Source organism: Pituophis catenifer, unplaced genomic scaffold, assembly GCF_029215685.1.
Source record: "Pituophis catenifer annectens isolate HBS135680 unplaced genomic scaffold, rPitCat1.0.hap2 SCAF_17, whole genome shotgun sequence".
Lineage (NCBI taxonomy): Eukaryota > Metazoa > Chordata > Lepidosauria > Squamata > Colubridae > Pituophis > Pituophis catenifer.
In genome coordinates this window covers 3,704,122-3,723,550 of record NW_027256897.1, presented here as the reverse complement: position 1 = coordinate 3,723,550, position 19,429 = coordinate 3,704,122, and the positions used below count along the sequence as shown (strand labels likewise).

Sequence of the window (19,429 nt, the reverse complement as noted above, 5' to 3'; positions counted from 1 at the left end):
TAAATAAATCGGTCATTAATTACCAAAGGTCTGAAGAGATCCTCAAAAGAGAGCTGATGGAATTGCAAATCTTAACACAGCCCTGTGAGAGAAGGTCTGAATTTACACTTGGCTTAAAGCAAAAGCCCCTTCTGCTGCTTTTTAACTGGTCGTTAGTTAGATGGTCTTCTCCCAATTGAAAGAGGATGTTTTGCTATCTCCAAACATGATGGAAAGGAGCTATGGGAGAGGAGTGGGGTTTTTTGGAGGGGTGACTATGGGTCGCTAGGTATGGGGACTTTTTCCTAGGCAACCTAGTGAAGGGAGGATGGGAGGATGGAGGAGGAAGGGGGAGGAGGAAGAGAAGGAGAAGGAGGAAAAGGAGAAAGAGGAGGAGGAGGAGGAGGAGAAGGAGAAGGAGGAAAAGGAGAAAGAGGAGGAGGAGAAGGAAGAGGAGGGAAAAGGAGAAAGAGGGGAGGAGGAGGAGGAGGAGGGAGGGAGGAGGAGGAGGAGGAGGAGGAGGAGGAGGAGGAGGAGGAGGAGGAGGAGGAGGAGAAGAAGGAGAAGAAGAAGGAGGAGGAGAAGGAGGAGGAGGAGGAGGAGGAGGAGGGAGGAGGAGGAGGAGGAGGAGGAGGAGGAGGAGGAGGAGGAGGAGGAGGAGATGATAGTAGTAACAGTCTTGGACTTACAACCATTTGTGTAGTGACCATGGAAGGAGGAGAAGAATTATATGGCAAAGAAGAGGGAATTATGTGAAGGAGGAAGGAATTATATAGAGAAGGAGGGGGGAAGTGATGTTGAAGAAGGAGTGGTGAAGAGAAGGAAGAAAAAAGGAGAAGGAAGAGGAGAAGGTGAAGAGGAGATATGGACAGAGGAGGAAGAGGAAAAGGAAAAGAAGGAGGAGGAATATACTCACGATAGTAGTTTTCCCAGAGGCTGGAGGGCCAAGTAAAAAAGATCCTTGGAGCTGTGGATTAAATATATGATTTTTTTTTAAAAAAATGTCAAGATTCTTGATTCTTCCATAGCTTGGTCAGTTTCTAATTACTGTACGTCATGGGAGCTGATTGGACACGCAAGGAATTTTGTCTTGGTGCATTCACTCTTGGTGTATAATAAAAGACAAGATACATTCGTCAAGAATCATACGGTACAACACTTAATGATAGTCATAGGGAACAAATAAGCAATCAAATCATATTAGGAAACAAGTCAATATAAATCTTAAGGATACCAGCAATAAGGTTACAGTCATGCCGTCATAAGTGGGAGGAGATGGGTGATGGGAACGCTTAGAAGATTAATAGTAATGCAGACTTAGTAAATAGTTTGACAGTGTTGAGGGAGTTATTTGTTGAGCAGAGTGATGGCGTTCGGGGGAAAAACTGTCCTTGTGTCTCGTTGTTCTGGTGTGCAGTGCTCTTTAGCGGTCGTTTTGAGGGTAGGAGTTGAAAACAGTTTTATGTCCAGGTATTGCAAGGGCTCTGCAGATATTTTCCCAGCCCTCTTTTTGACTCGTGCAGTATACAGGTCCTCCATGGGAAGGCAGGTGGGTAGCCATGGTTTTTTCTGCAGTTCTCATTATCCTCTGAAGTTCTGTGTCTGTCTTGTTGGGTTGCAGAACCAAACCAGACAGTGATGGAGGTGCAGATGACAGACTCAATCGTTCCCTCTGTAGAACTGGATCGGCAGCTCCTTGGGCAGTTTTGAGCTTCCTGAGTTGGCGCAGGAAGCCATTTTGGTCTTCAAATAATAAGCCAAAACTTTGTCCTTCGATGTGTAGATTGTGCGTTGGGAAGCAAGAGTCCCAACCTACTCTTGCTGGGCCCTGGTTTACTTCACTCTGGTCTATCGAACAAGCCTCAATGGTCCAGGATGGCACACTCACGCTTGGCCTTGGAACAACTAGGCCGATCACAATGTCTACGTGCACACAAGACTCTTACGGGGAACTCAACACATGTGTTGGTCGAGGAAAGGTTGTGGCTGTCGGGACCCTGTTCTTCACCCAAAGCATCTTGATTAACAGGTTAGCAGAGTTGGAAGGGACCCTTGTAGGTCATCTAGTCCAACCCCCAACCCTGCAGAGAAGAGCAACAAAGATCTGGGGGCTAAATCGCATGACGGGACAGCTGAGGGAGCCTAGCCATAGCCTAGCCTATCGAAGAGAAGGACTAGGAGAGGCATGACTGCAGCCTTCCACTATTTGAGGGGCTGCCCCAGAGAAGAGGGAGTCAACCTATTCTCCAAAACACCTGAGGACAGGACAAGAAGTAAGGGATGGAAGCTCATCAAAGATAGGACCCCAACTAGAACTAAGGAGAAATTTTCTGACAGTGAGAATAATTAATCAGTGGAATGGTTTGCCTTCAAAGCAAGCATGGCTTAGTCTACTGAAGAAGGACCAGGGGAGACAGGATAGCAGTCTTCCAATATTTTGAGGGGCTGCCACGGAGAGGAAGGGGGGGGGTCAAGCTTTTTTCCAAAGCCAGACAAGCGAATAACGAATGGAAACTGATCAAGGAAAGATTCAACCTAGAAATAAGGAGGAAACTTTTCTGACAGTGAGAACAATCAACCCATGGAACAAAAAGTTGCCTTCAGAAGTTGTGGGGAGCTTCATCACTGGAAGTTCTTTCAGGAAACTGGACTGCCATCTGTCAGAAATGGGGTAGGGGTCTCCTGCTTGGGCGGGGGGTTGGACTAGATGATCTACAAGGTCCCTTCCAACTCTGTTAATCTGTTTATCTATCTATCTATCTACCTATCTATCTATCTATCTATCTATCTATCTATCTATCTAATCTATCTATCATCTATCTATCTATCTATCTATCTATCTATCTATCCTATCTATCTAATCTTTTTCTCCTTCGTCGTCATCATCAATCTATAGCTTTTCAAGAATTTTGGACAACCTTTCGTCTGAAACGATATGACGACTCCTGCTTTGGTCAGCGGGAGTCCCTTCCAATTCTGTTATTCTGCGTCCTTCCTTATCCTGCAACTAGACAGCCCCAGAAAGAAAGAAAGAAAAAAAAATTGGGGGGGGCTCAGCGGGAAGCAATTTTGTTTTTCCTCTCACGTCTTGTGGTTGCGACTAGCTTCTTCCCAGGGTGAGCTTAGAAGCCGAAGTTCCCTTGAACATTTTCCAGGTTCTTCTGGCGCGGGCAGCCAAGCCTTTCCGCTCGGCCACTAGAGACGAGCGTCGTCTTCTTCAGTTCTTTTCTGCCCTCAGCTCAGAACATTCATCTCCAATTCTCCCTGATCTTGTTCCCTTTGTGTGTTTGTGGGAAGGGGAGCACACCTCTCCTTTCAGAGCACAATTAAAAGCTGTGTGGAGCATCTATCCTTTTCTATCCATCATCATCATCATCATCATCATTATCATTATTGTTATTATTAGGTCCTTCAAGGCCTGTGTGAATTTAACGTTTCCTTCCTAAACGAACCCTTCCCAATCTCCTCTCTGGAGTATCGTTTGCCTAATTTGAGGGATTAATATAGGGCAGGAAGTCTTGAGATTCAGGCCCAGGATTAACAGGAAGATGTCAGAAATGAAGGAATGGAATCTAACCAGGTTTTAGGGGAGGGGGAGAAGAACGTGAACTAAGGTGGGGAATCAGAAATGGCATTTTAAAGAGAGCAAATTTAGGGGGTCTGTTGGGGAGGGGGGAGGGCAGGGAAACCATTTTTTCTCCCTGATGCAGGGCTGGGTTCAAACCAAGGGAATTGGGTGTTATGTGATTGTGAGAATTTGGGGGCTATGGTGTTTCTCGTGTTGTCGAATCCAAAGTTAAGTCCTAATGTGGCTTGAGGGGGCAATTTGAACCGAAGGGCTGCCTGTAGCTCATCCAGACGGCTTTTAAAACCAACTGACGAATACTTCGACGTTTTCGCTGACATTTTGATACTATATTTTTTTTTTTAAATTAAGGATTTTTTTTTTTAAATGGCCTTACTGTTTTCGTTTCTAGGGCTCCTTTAAGAAGGTTTTCTCGGGATCAGTCAAGAGGCGAAATGTAATGTAATGGCCTAATTTATTTATTTATTTATTTATTTGAAAAAAAAAGAATGAAGTAAAACAATAAACTAAAATAGAAAATAATAAACTAAGATAAAATAAATAAAATTAAATAAACAAATATATTAAAATAAAATAGAAGACAATAGACCAAAATAAATGAAATACTAAAATAAACTTTAAAATATAATAAAAATAAAAAATTCAAACAACAGACTAAAATCTAAACCAATGGAAAATTAATGAAAATAAATAAAAACCCATGACAAAATGCAAAATAAACCCCCAAAATAAATTAATATCTAAAACAATAAAATATAACTACAATATATAATAAAATTGACTAAAATATACAATTAAAAGTAAGATAAACTCAGATAAGAAACTGGAAATTCAAAGCAATGAAAAATAAACTAAAACATATGATACAATAAACTGAAACATCAAAGCAATGAAAAATAAACTAAAATATATAATACAATAATCTAAAAGCAATAAAAAATAAACTAAAATATATAATACAGTGAGCTAAAACATATAATAAAAAGCAAGATAAACTCGAGTAATAAACTAAAAACTAAAACAATCACAACACACGATCAAATAATAGCAAAAACAATACTCTAAAATCTAAAATAATCTACTAAAATAATCAATTTAAATAGAAATTCTAAGAATAGAATAGACCCTGTCTGATCTTGAAAGGTAGCTAAGGAAGAAGAAAAACAGTGCTGAGCAATTTTATTCCCCACAAAGCTTTGCAAGAATTTTTAACACAAAACTGGGCAAGGACAACTTTTAAATCGAGATTACAAATTCATCTTAACAAAGCTTCTCTCTTGACTTGGGAGATTTAAGGCAATGTTCTTTCTTGGCTTATTGGTTTTGAAAAGTGCAACTGGAAGGGTCGGAAAAAAAGAATACCATTAAACTGTTTCATCCCCTAATTTTTTTCCGACTCTGATTAAAACATTCCGCTTCTTTTTTTCCTCTTTCTCTTTTTCTTCTTTTTTTTTCTTTTCTCTTTTCTTTTCTTCTTCTGTTTCTTTTTTTTTTTCCCCCTTAGAATTTTAACACCTTGAAACTTCAGCCTGGTAATGAGGAATTATTTATAAACAGAGTCATCGGAAATGTGCTTTGGTGCCAACGCTAATCAACTTCTTCCACCCGCTTCAAAGCAAACTGGGGGGGAAAAAAATTAAAAAAGCTTTCTAGCTCCTGTTCCTTTTGAGGTTTAAGGATGGAAGCGTGATTTAAAATTCAGACTAAAACCCCGAGGTACTGAAGCTTTAATACACTGCTTTCTTGGACAAACGTTTGATAAAAAAAATGAAATGTATCATTATACACACCGCATCATGCTTTAATATTGCCCAGGGCAACTATAAACGTTCGGTTTGTACTAAATCTGCTTTTCCTTCGGCTTAGGAACAGCTAGCAGATGTAGCAAATACATTGATTTACACATTTGCACGCTGGTTTTTTTTTTTTTTTTTAAATCTTCCACGGTCCCTAAACATATGTCATAGATTTTGGAAAGGAACGAAAAGTGAATTCGTCCAGGGGGAAAAAAACGGATGTGCTTCCAGAGAAAAATAAAAATTGTAATAAAAATTGCAATTAATTCAAAACATCCCAAACTTAATAAAGATTTAAAATAGAGGCTGACCCACTGCTTTTAAGGGCCTAGAAGCATCCTGACTCATCCTGGATCGTGGCAAAGAGGGAAAAATTAATTTGCTAAAATATCTTATTTTTCAAAAGAACTGGATTTAAAATATGTTGGAAAGACACTTCGACAAATTGATAAGAGAGCGGATATAGTTCCAAAAACTGCTTTAGTAGGTTTTATCGCTTGTCGTTTTAAAGGTTATTTTTTCTGTAAGCAGCCCAGTGTAGCAGCAGTGAAATGGGCAGCTGTACGAATTTAATAATAAAATTTCACCATCCAACCGATCCGTGGGAAGTAGAATTGAGCTTCTCCTGAATGCTGTGAATCGTTTCAGAGAGATTAAGATCTGGGTTTTCTGGATGTTAAGAAGTCAGTAGAAGGAGATGCTGGTTTCAGGCAAGTCAAAATGTGTAATATTTTTGGTATCTCTGAAAAGAAAACTGTTATGGGAACTAGTGGGAAAGGACTTTCACCCACTTTCAGAGTTTGGCTTTTGGGTAAGCTGTAAACCAGGATAAAGTCTGGGTTTGACCAAATCGTGGCATAACATTATGAGCAAGCCAAAAACTCTGGCAATTTTTTAAACGAAACCATTGCAATTCTGAATTGTTGTACTGTGTTACTGGATTTTCCAGCAATCTAAGATTTTTTAAAAAAACTGGAATAGTGTTCTGTATGAAACAAGGCAAGCTAAATGCAATCCTGGGGTTTTTTATTATCTCTTTTATTCATTAAACATGAAACTCAGTTAACTGAACATTTTAAAATGTATCACAAATACTATTGACTGGTGCTAATGATTGATACGGGTTGCTGTTGTTATTATTATTATTCAGTCTAACAGAGGAATTTTGCTTTTAGATTGTGCCAACAGCTTCTGGCTTGGGTATGTTAGAGAGAGATGCACTGGAAGTGTGGGGTGGAAGTGAGGGACTCTGAGGCAGCTCACAACCCTCAAAGAAATGACAATAAAGTCAATTAAAAAAAACAGAGAAAATATGGTGAGAGCAATAAAGTGAGGGGGGGGGGTGTCTAAGAGCCAGACGTTCATGGGTCTTTTGAGAAAAGGCAGAATGAGATCCATTTGGATCCATTGCAGGAACCTCGTTGCAGATTCCAGCTAATTGTAGTTAAACAAAGTTGTTGTGTGAATCAAGTCATCTCTAAGCATTGGGCGGTCAGAAGAAGACACCAATGCAACTTAATAAAAATTAATTAATCAGTATGAAGCTTTCCACAAAATGTACCAATCCTTTTTAAAGTCACTATCTTGCAAGGATCACACTGCATTTTAAGCCAACACCATGAATTAATCATACAGGGTCTGAGGAAATAGTATTTTTCCCCCCTTTCACAAATACAAACTTAATTTTTTCAAACAAGCAAAAATTCACAGAAGGGAAAAAGGCTACATGTCTTTCACCCATGGTGATTAGTCTGTATAAAGCCAAAAAGCTCAAAAGTAAGAAAAGTACCTCACTTTCCCAATGAGGTAAAAACCTCTCTGGTTTTAAATCTTCAGCGACTTTATCCTTGGTCCACGAATTTAGATCTAAATTATTGCTGCTTTTGTGAAGAATTGGGAGGGAATATCTCCCTTTTCTTACGCTTCGCTTCGCTTTAGAATTTATGACTAATTAAAATCATTTTTGACTTCATGACAGGAATATACTTTTTTTTCTTTTTAATTTTTTTTTTTCTTTTTGCTTTCACATCTCTGCTTGAAATCATCTCTGGGATGAAAACTGACTTGCGAGCAGAAATCATGAAAATTCATAGCTTTGCTGATGACTTTAATAAAGGGAAGGGGAGGGTTACCCTCCTTCTTCCAAAACAAGATCAAGAAAAAGAAAATGCTATTAAATCAGACTTCCAGAAATTCATCTTCCGCTATTCTTCCTGGCTTATCGGCTCTTGATTTTTATTTGATGTGGACGGAGTTGAATCTTCACTTATTGAAGAAGGGTGTTCTAAAATCACTATACCGGCTGGGGAATTCTGCGAGTTGTAGTCCACACATTTTAAAGTTTGAACTGTGTGAACTCTTCTAAACCTTCCTTCCCAATCTGGAGTCTTAACAGATATTTGGCAACGAGACAACCTCCAGAATCCCCAGGCAACATGATCAATTCTGAAAGATGGAATCGTTCACGCCAGTTTGGGAAAACCGCTCCAAATTTCAGCAAATGACTTCAAATACAGGCAGCCGCGTCGTAACCATCAACCTTTCTTACTCACCGTCACAGTTGCTGAATTTTAACTGCCTTATCAAGAAGTCCAGGGGGTTCTCCGGTCGGTGGATTAGCAAATTTCCCAGCAAATCCTAGAAATGAATGAATGGGACTAAGTCACAAGGAAGCCATTTCTGGTCCGTTCAAAACGTTTTCACCATTCCAAAGGTTTGCAAAGACAGAATTAACTACCCTGTTTCCCTGAAAATAGGACCCAACCGGAAAATAAGCCCTAGCATGATTTTTCAGGATGCTCGTAATATAAGCCCAACCCCCAAAATAAGCCCCAGTTAAGATTGTCAACCACATGGATGCATTTAGTACCGTATTCCATCCAAAATAAGACCTAACTGGAAAATAATGTATCTTTTGGAGCAAAAATTAATATAAAACCTGGTCTTATTTTTTGGGGGAAACGGTAGGCAAACCCTCCAGTGAAAAGTGGGTGCATTTATGAGCCCGTTTTTTAGAAACAGGTACAATGCCATTTGGGAAATAAATGCTTGACTATTTAATAAATTAAATGTTTACACTACCCTATCTTGCTTTCTTTCAGGCAGTTCTGTTCACGTTAGTGACTTAGGGAGGGGGAAAACTTCCTGGTTTATATTACACCAAGACAGCTAACAATAAAAAATAATTCAGGAGCCCAGGGCATTAGATCTGCAATCGGAAAGGATTGTATCTAACAACAATAACAAAAAGCTGCAACAAAAACAGAAGTTTGTGATGTTTTTAATTCACTCTTTAAAATGTAACTTTCTCACACCAACGTTGCTTCCAAGGGTTGTAAACATTTTGAAAAACTATCTTGCAATTACCCTGTTTCCCCCAAAATAAGACGTCCCCTGATAATAAGCCCAATTGGGCTTTTGAGCGCATGGCAATAAGGCCAAGCACTTATTTCAGGGTTCAAAAAAATATAAGACGGGGTCTTATTTTCGGGGAAACACAGTAGGGTTTTTTTTTTTTATTGGACTTCTATCAGTCAGTAGAAGAACCCACGATTATTGTACCGGGATGTAACTTGTGTATGGTGCCGTTTACTCAGTGTTGTGATCCTAGTTCTAGTCTCAATTTAGGCATGAAAGCTGGTTGGCGACATTGGGCCAATCACCTGGAGATCCTGGGTTCCAATCCCACCTTGGGCAAGAAAGCCGGTTGGGTGAATTTGAGCCTGTGTGGCTTTCTCTCAGCTCAGCCCACCTCACAGGGTTGTTGTTGTACAGAAAATAAGAGCAGGAAGGAATATCAGGTAGATTTGGTACTTAACTCAAAAGTATCAAGTCTACCTCATATTCCTTCCTGCTCTTTATAATTAAAAATAATAATGGCAGGATTAAATTTTTTTTAAAAAAAGAATAAATAAAACAGATCCAGAAACAAATTTCTAGCTAGGAACAAAACTTCTTAGCCGCACCTAAAGCAGTTTGTAACCATGTTTGTGCACCCTTGGCGGCTCCCTAGGTGGCTCAGTGGCTAAAGCGCTGAGCTTGTCAATCAGAAAGGTAGGCGGCAGTTCGAATCCCTAGTATAGGTTTTCTGTGTGAGCAGTGGGTTGGACTAGATGACCTCTACTATTATTATTATTATGACCTCTACTATTATTGTTACCCTCTTCCTTTTAGGATTGAGACAGGTGGGCCACCCATTTTCAATAAAATCAATTGGAGTAAAATAATAATATTTTTTTAAAAAAAGCATTATCCAGCCTTTACAAAAGGCGTGGCTTTTGCAGGGTTCCGATTTAAAGTTTTAAACTGCAGCAACCCTGCAATAATAATAATAATAATAATAATAATAATAATAATAATAATAATAATAATAATAATAATAATAATAATAATAATAATAATAATAATTCCTAGGTCCTTGGTTAGGACTCGAGCTGCTGAGCTATTAACCAGCCTCAAAGGCTGTGAATCTCACTAAAGATTAACTAATAATAATAATAATAATAATAATAATAATAATAATAATAATAACTCCAATTCTAGGAGTTGCAGTCCACCAGTCTTAAAGCTGCCATGTTTGAAGGCCTCTGAACTAGACCAATGGGAAGCCTCGTTGGGTGTGGAGCTTGCTGGGAAACGTAGTTTCCTAGCAATGGCCGGCCAAGCTGGCCGCGGTGGCTGCTGGGAGTTCTCTCCCTTTCACCCCCCCCCCACTCCCCGTTTCGCGGGAGAATTGAGCCGTTGGTCGGCGCCGCTAAGGCAGGCAGGCAGGCAGGCAGGCGGCGGCGGCCGTCCTTCCCCAAACGAGCCCGGCTTCCCCTCACCTGCATCATTTCGAAAAGGCGGTGCTTCTCCGCGTAGAGCCCCATCTGAGGAGGGATGTACAGAGGCCTCCTGGTAGCGTCCATGGCGCCCCTAGCAACCGCGCGTCGCTATGCCGCGACGCTCACACTTTTTTCCCGCCGTGACGTCATCGCCTAGCGACAAAGACCGCTTGGCTGGTTAGCTAGGCAAAAAAAGAGACCTGGGGTTGAGCCGCTAGAGGGCAGCCGAGAGGCACCAAAAAAAAAAAAAAGCGCTTTTGCACGCAAGAGTCGCTTTTCACCCCCTTTTTTTTCGTGCACGGGTTTTTTTCCTCCCAGGTCGTGTGAGCGCGCTCGCGTGTCAGCTGGGAAGAGGGACTTCTACTGCACCTCTCTCCCTCCCAATTTTTGCAAAGGGAAGGGGAGCATCAACCGACTGCTCCCCTTTCTTCCCCCCCCCATTAAAACCTTTTGCAGCAGAAGCAACCGACTACGTGCCTCGGGGGACCCCCCCCCCCATATACACAGACAAAGGGAACAAGGCAAAAGACAGTCCGGAGATATCCGGGCATCAAAAAGAGACCTGATCTTGCCAAACCTTTCCCGCTTTGAGCTCCTGCAACGGCCAAAACTGATTTGGCAGATAGACTGCTCCTGGCTTTGGAGGCTCTGCGGAGCAATTTATTTATTTTTTTAAATGCAAGAAGCGCTTTTTTCTTTTCGTCCCCACGTGTTAACGGTGTGGGGAGGAGGAGGAGGAGGAGGAGGAAGGGGGCGGGCGTGGCTGCTGTAAGCAGGGCTGCTAGTCCTTCGGTTGCCCGGGAGACGCGTGTAACAATTGCCCGGCTCGCCTCGGGCTTTGCAAAGGGTCGGGCGGGGGAGTGAAGGTAGCCGCTGGATCCATCATCATCAGGGTGGTCGCCGGCGGCGGCAGCAACGGCAGCAGCAGCGAGTCCGGGACATGCAGAAGAATCGGGGGAAAAATAAAGGTGAGCCTAGCCTACCTGGCAGGGCTCTTAAGGGGATGCCGAGCGCCGGAGGAACGCTGGATGGTGCCCTTTCCGCGGTCCGGAGTTCCGATCCCACGCTTCAGAGTTTTTGCAAACTTTTTTTCCCACGATTTCCCTGCCTGGTGTGTTTTTTTTTTCCCCAAGAGGTGCTGAATCCTCAGCTCATCAAACGGAGTAGGGGGATTCACACGTGAATGGTCCACGGAGATTCTCAATCATCCAGGTCACGGTTGTCCCAAAAGTGCTTCCCCACCCCCCCAAAAAATTGGATTTTTTTATGGGTTTCCCAGCCCCCTTGAAAACGTGGGTGACTAAATTATTTGAGATTGGAACAAGAGAATTTAATCAAATAATTGGGAATTGTATTTTGTTATGTGGATTTAAATTTAGGGGTATTGGAGTAAGATTGATACTTAGTTGATTTTTTTTTTATTGACTATGTTTCACTGTTGAAAGGTTATTATGTGGAATAGTTGATAAAAGAATCGTTGGTGATTAGAATAAGAGAATTTAAGGAAATAATTGGGGATTGTGTTATGTTATGTGGATTTAAATGTAGGGGTATTGGAGTAAGATTGATACTTAATTGATTTTTTGGGGGGGAGCCTCCAAGGAAAAAAGTTTTAAGAAACACTGATTTAAATAAATATGGTTGCTCGTCTTACAACGGGGACTCTGGGAAGTGAACAGGACGTTAAGTAAAAGCCCACCAGTGAATAAAAACAGAAATATCAATCACAAAAACTTCAATATATCACGAGTGCCAGAGGGTCTATTAAAAACCTAATTCCAGATATTTTATCTACACTGAGAGCCTATGCACCAAGACAAATTCCTTGTGTATCCAATCACACTTGGCCAATAAAGAATTCTATTCTATTCTATTCTATTCTATTCTATTCTATTCTATTCTATTCTATTCTATTCTATTCTACTCTACTCTACTCTACTCTACTCTACTCTACTCTACTCTACTCTACTCTACTCTAATTCTAATTCTAATTCTAATTCTAATTCTAATCTATACTAAATCGTTTAACAACTGGCAAAAAAAAAGTTATAAAATAAGGCACGAACTCAAAATCCATTCTGCTTTGCAACAGAAATCCTGTCCCCATTATGGTCATAAGTCAAGGACTACCCATAAACTAGCTTGTTTGTTTGCCACCCGTCTTGTACCCAGCGACTCTGGGTGGTTTACAAATTTTAAAAAATTGAAAATGTTTTTTTAAAAAAAAAAAATCTTAGAAGGACCTGCTTTTCTTCCTTCCAGGAGGGGGAGAAAAATGAATGAAATCAAGGAAAGCCTACGGAACATTGAACAGACGTATAAAATCTTCCAACAGCAGCAGTTCACTTTCATCGCTGCCCTGGAACACGTCCGAGAGAACGCCCACGATAAAATTAAGCCGGTGTCCAGCATCGGGCAGGTAAGGGGGGGGTTCACCCCGCATTGGAGCCGAAGGTGGAGAGGGTGGGGGGGGGGTGGACCGCCCTTCTCCGGAGACTCAGGGCGGCTTACAGTGCGTTAAGCAATAGCCTTCATCCTTTTGTATATTTATACAAAGTCAGCTTATTGCCCCCACAAACTGGGTCCTCATTTTACCTACCTTTGAAAGGATGGAAGGCTGAGTCAACCTTGAGCCTGGTGAGATTTGAACTTGCAGTAATTGCAAGCAGCAGATGTTAATAACAGTGCTTAGTCCACTGTACTACAGGCTCTCTCCCCCTCCTCCCTCTCTCTCCCTCCCTCCTTCTCTCCCTCTCTCTCCCACCCCCAAAAAAAACTGAAACGGAGAACATGGCAGTGTCCCTCTTGCCCCGCGGTGCATTCCCACGATGTAGCGAAAGCATTTGAAAGCGCCTATTAAAAGTAATGGCTCTGTCGCTGAGAGGCCCGTGATGGATGGAGAAGTGTCTGCTAAAGCAACATGATGAATGGAGGCACGGGGAATTATTTTTATTTTCCAGACTGTGGGGATTCAGACAACTTTTAAGTGAATCGGAATCTGAGGGAGGGCAGAAAGGAAAGGAAAGGAAAGGAAAGGAAAGGAAAGGAAAAGGAAAGGGAAGGGAAGGGAAGGGAAGGGAAGGGAAGGGAAGGGAAGGGAAGGGAAGGGAAGGGAAGGGAAGGGAAGGGAAGGGAAGGGAAGGACAGATGAAAGGGGAAGGGAAGGGAAGGGAAGGGAAGGGAAGGGAAGGGAAGGACAGATGAAAGGGGAAGGGAAGGGAAGGGAAGGAGGAAAGGAAAGGGAAAGGAAGGAAGGAAGGAAAAAAGGGAGGAGGGAGAAAAAGGAGGATGAAGAGAAGGAAGAAAGAGGAGGAGAAGGAGGATAGAGGCAAAGTAAAAGAAGATGGGAGGAGAAAGAGGAGGAGGGAAGGAAGGAAGGAAGGAAAAAGGAAGGAAGGAAGAAAATGTGGAAGAGCAGATGAAGATGATGAAGGAGAAGATACTGTATATGGGTTATCTTTGAAGTAATTATTTAAAAAGAAGAAAAAGGAAAATGGATGTCTCATTGAGTCAATCTTCTCTACCTGCTGTAGTTGTGGGCCGGTCTATCATTCGACCATTCATCTCTCTGTTATCAATACATTCACCCCTCCACTTCCTATCTCTCTATCATCTCTTTCTACCTACCTATCTAATATCTCTCTCTCTCTCTCTCTCTCTCTCTCCCTCCCTCCCTCCCTCCCTCCCTCCCTCCCTCCCTCATCATCTATCATCTCTCTAATCATGTCTCATAACTATCCATTTCTTCTATCTCACCATCTCTCCATCCATCTCCTCTCTATTTAGCATCCATCCATCTCCTCTGTCTATCATCCATCTCCTGTCATCTGTCTCTCTATCATCCATCCATCCATCCATCCATCCATCCATCCATCCATCCCATATGTTTTGAGCCCTGGATCAGGGGTGAAATCCAGCAGGTTCTGGAGAACCGGTAGCGGAAATTTTGAGTAGTTCAGAGAACCGGCAAATACCACCTCTAGGTGGCCCCAGAGATGGGGAAGGAATGGGGATTTTGCAGTATCCTTCCCCTGCCACGCCCACCAAGCCACGCCCACAGAACAGGTAGTAAGAAAAAAATTTGGATTTCACCACTGCCCTGGATCCTCGCGAAAAAAGTAGCCGAGTTGAAAAAGAAGGCACGAAATAATAATCCCGGCGGCTGAATTCATCATAAGCCAGGCTTAACAACTAGGGCTCACGTCACCTTCTCCCACCTGCCTTGCAAGGAAGGCCAAACCTTGGAGGTGTGTCTACCAGCACAATCACAATCCAGACATAGAGAGAGAGAGATATATATATAAAGAGATTTTATTTTGATCTACTACATTCCCCCATCGGGTGTGAGCACAAGAGAAGGCAGGAAGAAGAATTCGAAATCTGGTGGGGCCACTTAAAAAGGAAGTGTCTTTTTTCTCTCTCTCTCTTTTTTTTTTTCCTGCTGAGTTGGTCACCCCGGGATCCAATTAAGCTCAACAACGACCAGGAGTAGCTCCGGTGCAGGAATCATCCTGCCTACTAACAGCTGACCTGAGACCCATTCCAGCAGCCAACTGAGGATTGCGGTTCGCAACACAACAACAGGGCCGGTCTCGGATTGGGAGTCGGCAACCTCTGCACCCCATTATCTTCCCTCTCAAACTTTCTCTCCTCCTAACTTTTCAGGGAGGGAGGAAAAAAAAAAAACGGGATGGCAGGGACCGAAACTCTCTCTCTCGCTAGATAATGACTTCGCGTCGGGGAAGATTTTGGTGATGGTGTTGTTGTTTTTTGTGCAAAAGTTGTGGGTTTTTTTCCCGCAGATGCTCTCCGCTCCGAAAGGGCAAAGCGCGAACTGCAAAACCAGCTGACAGCAGGCTAACTTTCGCTCAATAGGCTTTAACCTGGTTAATGAATTTCCCTCTGGTGACAAAATGACAAAGATTGGGGGGTGGGCATAGCATGCTTAGTGAAGCCCCCCCCCCTTAACAGAAGTGAGGTTAAGCGTGCCTTGGATTGCGCACCAGATTGTGACACCTGTACAAACAGGGTCTGGAAATGCAGGTGGTCCTCGTCTTGACAACCACAATCGAGCCCGGGATTTCTGTTGCTAAGTGAAACGTTTGTTTAAGTGATTTTTACCAACTTTTCTACTGCATCTATTAAGTGAATCGGTACAGTTAGTAACATGGTCGTTAAATGAATCTGGCTCACCCATTCCCCCACCCCGGTTGACCGATGATGACCTGTGCGGCCAAAAAGATTTGCTTATATATATATTTTTTTCCTTCCTTCAGTCTTTTCCGTCGCTAAAAAAAATGGATGCACGTCGAGGACTGCCTATACCACGTAGAAGAGCCGTCTTCCAAGGAATCGTGGTGTAGTCTCTCTTGCTCGAGCGGGGGAGGGGGGGATGGTCTAGATAGTTTCCAAGGTCCCAACTCTGTTATTCTATCTCTCTGCGTTTCTTTTTTTGAGCGGACTGCGTTACAGGTAGTCCTTAACGACCACAATCGAGCCCGGGAATTGATGTTGCTAAGTGAGAAATTTGTTAAGCGGGTTTTCGCCCCATTTTATGACTTTTCTTGCCAACGTTCGTTAAGCGGATCATTGCAGTTGTTAAGTCGGTCATACGGTTGTTAAGCGAATCGGGCTTCCCCCCCATCGACTTTACTGGTCGGACGGGGTCGCGGGACCCCGTCGTAAGTACATGCCAGTGGCTAAGCATCTGAATTTCGATCACCATTGGGGACGCTGCAACGGTCGTTAATTGTGGAAAAACGGGTCCCTAAGTCCCTTTTTTCAGCGCGGTTGTAACTTTGAAATGTCACTAAATGAACTGTTGTAAGTTGAGGACTGCCTGTATTCTCCCCCTTCCTTGCTCTGCTCGTCCAACAGGTGCAGACCTACATGGACCACTATTGCAACAACACGACCGACAAGCGCATTCTGCTGATGTTTCTGAACATTTGCTGCGAACTGCACAAGCTTTGCCAAAGGCTGGAGTGCCTGCACCCTGGAAACAGCACCACCAACGCCATCTTGGAGAAATGCAAGACCTACGTCAGCCACAGCAACGACCTCAGTGGCCTCCGGGCTAAGTAAGTTTCTAGTCCCTCTTGTCCTTTCCAAGCCCAGCTTGGCCGAAAGCCTCCTCCTCCGTCCAGCCTTAAGTTTAGCTTCCTTAATATAGATTTTTAACTAGGATCGAGAAGAGTTGCCCATCTCAAATCCATAATTATGGACGGCATAAACCAGTGATTATCGCTCGTTGGGAAAATGTTCTGGAAAACCTGAACTTCCAGGTTCTAGCGTGCATGCACACCTGACCTGAGACCCATTCCAGCAGCCAACTGAGGATTGCGGTTTGCAACACAAAAGCCGGGCAGGTCTCGGATTGGGAGTCGGCAACCTCTTCGGTCTTCATTCTCATCCAATCGATTACAAAAATTCATCCTCCTCCTCCTATCTTCTTTTCCTTCTCCTCTATCATCTTCTTCCTCCTTTTTCTTCCTTTTCTTCTCATCCTTTCTCCCTTTTCTTCCTTCCTTCCCTCCTCCTCTTCCTCCTCCGCCTCCTCCCATCTTCTTTTCCTTCATCTCTTATCATCTTCTTCCTCTTCCTTTTTCCTTCTTTTTCTTCCTTCCTTCTTTTCCTTTTCCTTTCCTCCCTTCTTTTCCTTCCTTTCCTTCCTTCCTTCTTTTCCTTCCTTTCCTTCCTTCCTTTCCTTCTTTTCCTTCCCTTCCCTTCCTTCCTTCCTTCTTTTCCTTTCCTTCCTTCTTTTCCTTCCTTTCCTTCCTTCCTTCCCTGCTCCTCAGATATCCTCACGACGTGGTGAACCATCTCAGCTGCGACGAAGCCCGGAATCATTACGGCGGAGTGGTCAGCCTGATCCCCATCATCCTGGACTGCATGAAGGAGTGGGTGGCTCACACGGAGAAGCTTCCCCGGAACATGCTGCAGAGCGTGAGTGCCCGCAAAGCGGCCATCCTCCAGCAGATAAACTTGCCAACTCGGACCAAGAAGGGCTTTGACCTCTCAGGCCGGCCTACTTTCGTCACCGAGGCTGTCCAGACCAAGCTTAGCTTGTTGGATAAGGCTCAGAAGCGGGAGAATAGGCGGGCGGCTAAAATAAAACAGATGGGTGGCCTTGGGCGAGCCATTCAAAAATTCCTCGACGGGCCCTGGAAACCGCCTGGTAAAAATGCTTTTTGAAAACCCCACCAAAACCCCACCAAATCTAGAAGGGTGAGCTGGAGGGGGCAGGAAAACAGCACGACCCACCCAATTGCACGGTGTCTAGAAATTAAAATTAGTCTCCCTGGAACTGCTTCAGCCATGGACTTTTCTGAGAACGGTGCAGAAAAGTGAGACCACGCTCCGTGGTCCCTTCACAGGGAAGATCCTTTTTTCACCGCCTGCTCCCTTGTCCTGTGCCCCCGGTTGTAGATCCAGGGAGAGCCAGATCCCAGGACGATCTACCAAGCCACCTCTCGGCTGGATGCGTATCACAACCCACCTCCCAATTTGTATTTCCCCCCCCCCCCCCGGTCATAAAACCCCAAGGAGCCCAAGCAGCGTTGAACGGAATCGCCACTTAAACCCACTAGCTTGAATTCGAGGTTGCGTTGGCCAACGGGTCAACGAAGGAGGTGGGGAAGTTAGGGAGACCCCCGTTCCCATGGATGGTTCCGTTTTGGGGGTGGGCTCAGAAATAAGGTCTCACCCCACCTGTTGGGTTTTGTGGTCTGATTCAGTTCAGATTCTCAGTTGACTCGATGGGAATCCCATCGAGTCACACAAGGTTATATTCCTTGAGCGCCCATTCAAGTCAACTTTGTTGACTTTTTGAAGCTTTTCCGTACCTGGGCAAATTGATCAGGCCATCTTCGATCAGACAATCCAGTTGGATCATTCGGTTCCAAGGGCAGTTAGATCAAATTCTACCTTCCGGTCAAATCTCCACATTTTATTCCTGGTTAAAACCATGCGCAGCCCTAGCGCAACCCTACCCCTCTCCTCCCCAAAACAGGCTTTCCAAATCTGATCGCAGAGCGGAAGTATTTAAATCCGGATCTTTGGTGATCAGAAGAAACCGCAGACTTGCAAGATCCAATCCGGGCTGGATCCACCAGGATCCACGCAGATTGGATCCTGCAACCTTATCCTGGAACGCGTAAACTAAAGATCGTTATAATTTTTTTTTTTTTTTTGAGAAGCAACCTTATAACCAGGTTATCCGAACCAACAACAGCCTATTCTATTGGACAATTTCCATTCTCTTTACTTTTCAATGTGCACCACAGGGGCGGGAAACCCGTTCAACTTTTTTTTTAAAAAAAAGAAAAGACGCGTGCAATATTTGGTCTCCCAATTCTGCTCTTTTTTTGGTCTGATTGTGGTTTTTTTTCTTTTCTTCTTCCACCTTCTTACAGGCGTCCTAAACTACCTCTGCCCTTTTTTTTTGCTTCCAACCCGAAGACGCTTCTGAATAAAGCCATTTCCCTTGCATTTAATGCTCTTTGCTAACATGTTCACCAAACGTGGTTTGTGGCCAGTAGATAAACCACGGTAGGGACGACAACCCCACCCTCTCCTCCTCCCCCGCCAGCCCCCAATTTTGCCTTGGTGTGAGATGCTAAACCATGAACTAATCACATGTGGGTGGGTTTACTGGAGGGATCTGTGGTTTGATCGACGGAAAGCTTGGAGCAGTTTGGAAAACCCCCAGATTTTCCTTATACAGGTAGTCCGTGATTTACAACCAGAATGAAAATCCTTCTTGTTAAGCCACTAGGGCAGGAGTCGGCAACCTGCAGCTCTGGAGCCTGTCGCTCTTTCACCCCTCTGCTGCGGCTCCGTCACTCAAAATATGCGTCACAACCGTCAATGTGTGACACCTGCCGGCATGTGATTTATTGAGCTTTTCAACCCCCGGTAGGCCAAATATGGAAAAATCCAAGAAAAGTTTCAGAAGAAAACAGAACGTTTAATTCAACTACATAGGCTTAGTTTTGTGGCCACTCAAGAAATAGTCAGGCACGGGAAGGGTTTTGTGGCTCCCGGTGTTTTCTTTTCTGTGGGAAACGGGTCCAAATGGCTCTTTTGAGTGTTTTAAGGTTGCCGACCCCTTCACTAGGGTATATTTTCTAGACCACTCTAGTTTTTCTCCCAAAAATGTCAGCTTTGCTCCCTCCGAGCATTCTGAATGATTTTATTTTTATTTATTTCTGGCATCTTCTAAAGCAGAAAACACCGGTGGTCCT

General features: G+C 43.5%; 2 protein-coding genes across 2 annotated transcripts in view; one reads left to right on the top strand and one right to left on the bottom strand.

Annotated features, from left to right (window-relative positions):
- AK8 (adenylate kinase 8) overlaps positions 1 to 10,268 on the bottom strand; it is a 54,996-nt gene extending 44,728 nt beyond the window's left edge. The window contains 4 exon segments of the mRNA XM_070955721.1: positions 896 to 939; positions 1,926 to 1,931; positions 7,914 to 7,998; positions 10,185 to 10,268. Of these exon segments, the coding sequence (XP_070811822.1) occupies positions 896 to 939; positions 1,926 to 1,931; positions 7,914 to 7,998; positions 10,185 to 10,268 (219 nt within the window).
- Positions 10,269 to 12,459: 2,191 nt separating this feature from the next.
- Positions 12,460 to 17,378, top strand: SPACA9 (sperm acrosome associated 9). Its single transcript, XM_070955729.1, has 3 exons — positions 12,460 to 12,603; positions 16,062 to 16,264; positions 16,982 to 17,378. Exons 1-3 carry the CDS (start codon positions 12,460 to 12,462, stop codon positions 17,376 to 17,378), a joined length of 744 nt encoding a protein of 247 aa, XP_070811830.1.
- The last annotated feature ends 2,051 nt before the right edge of the window (positions 17,379 to 19,429 follow it).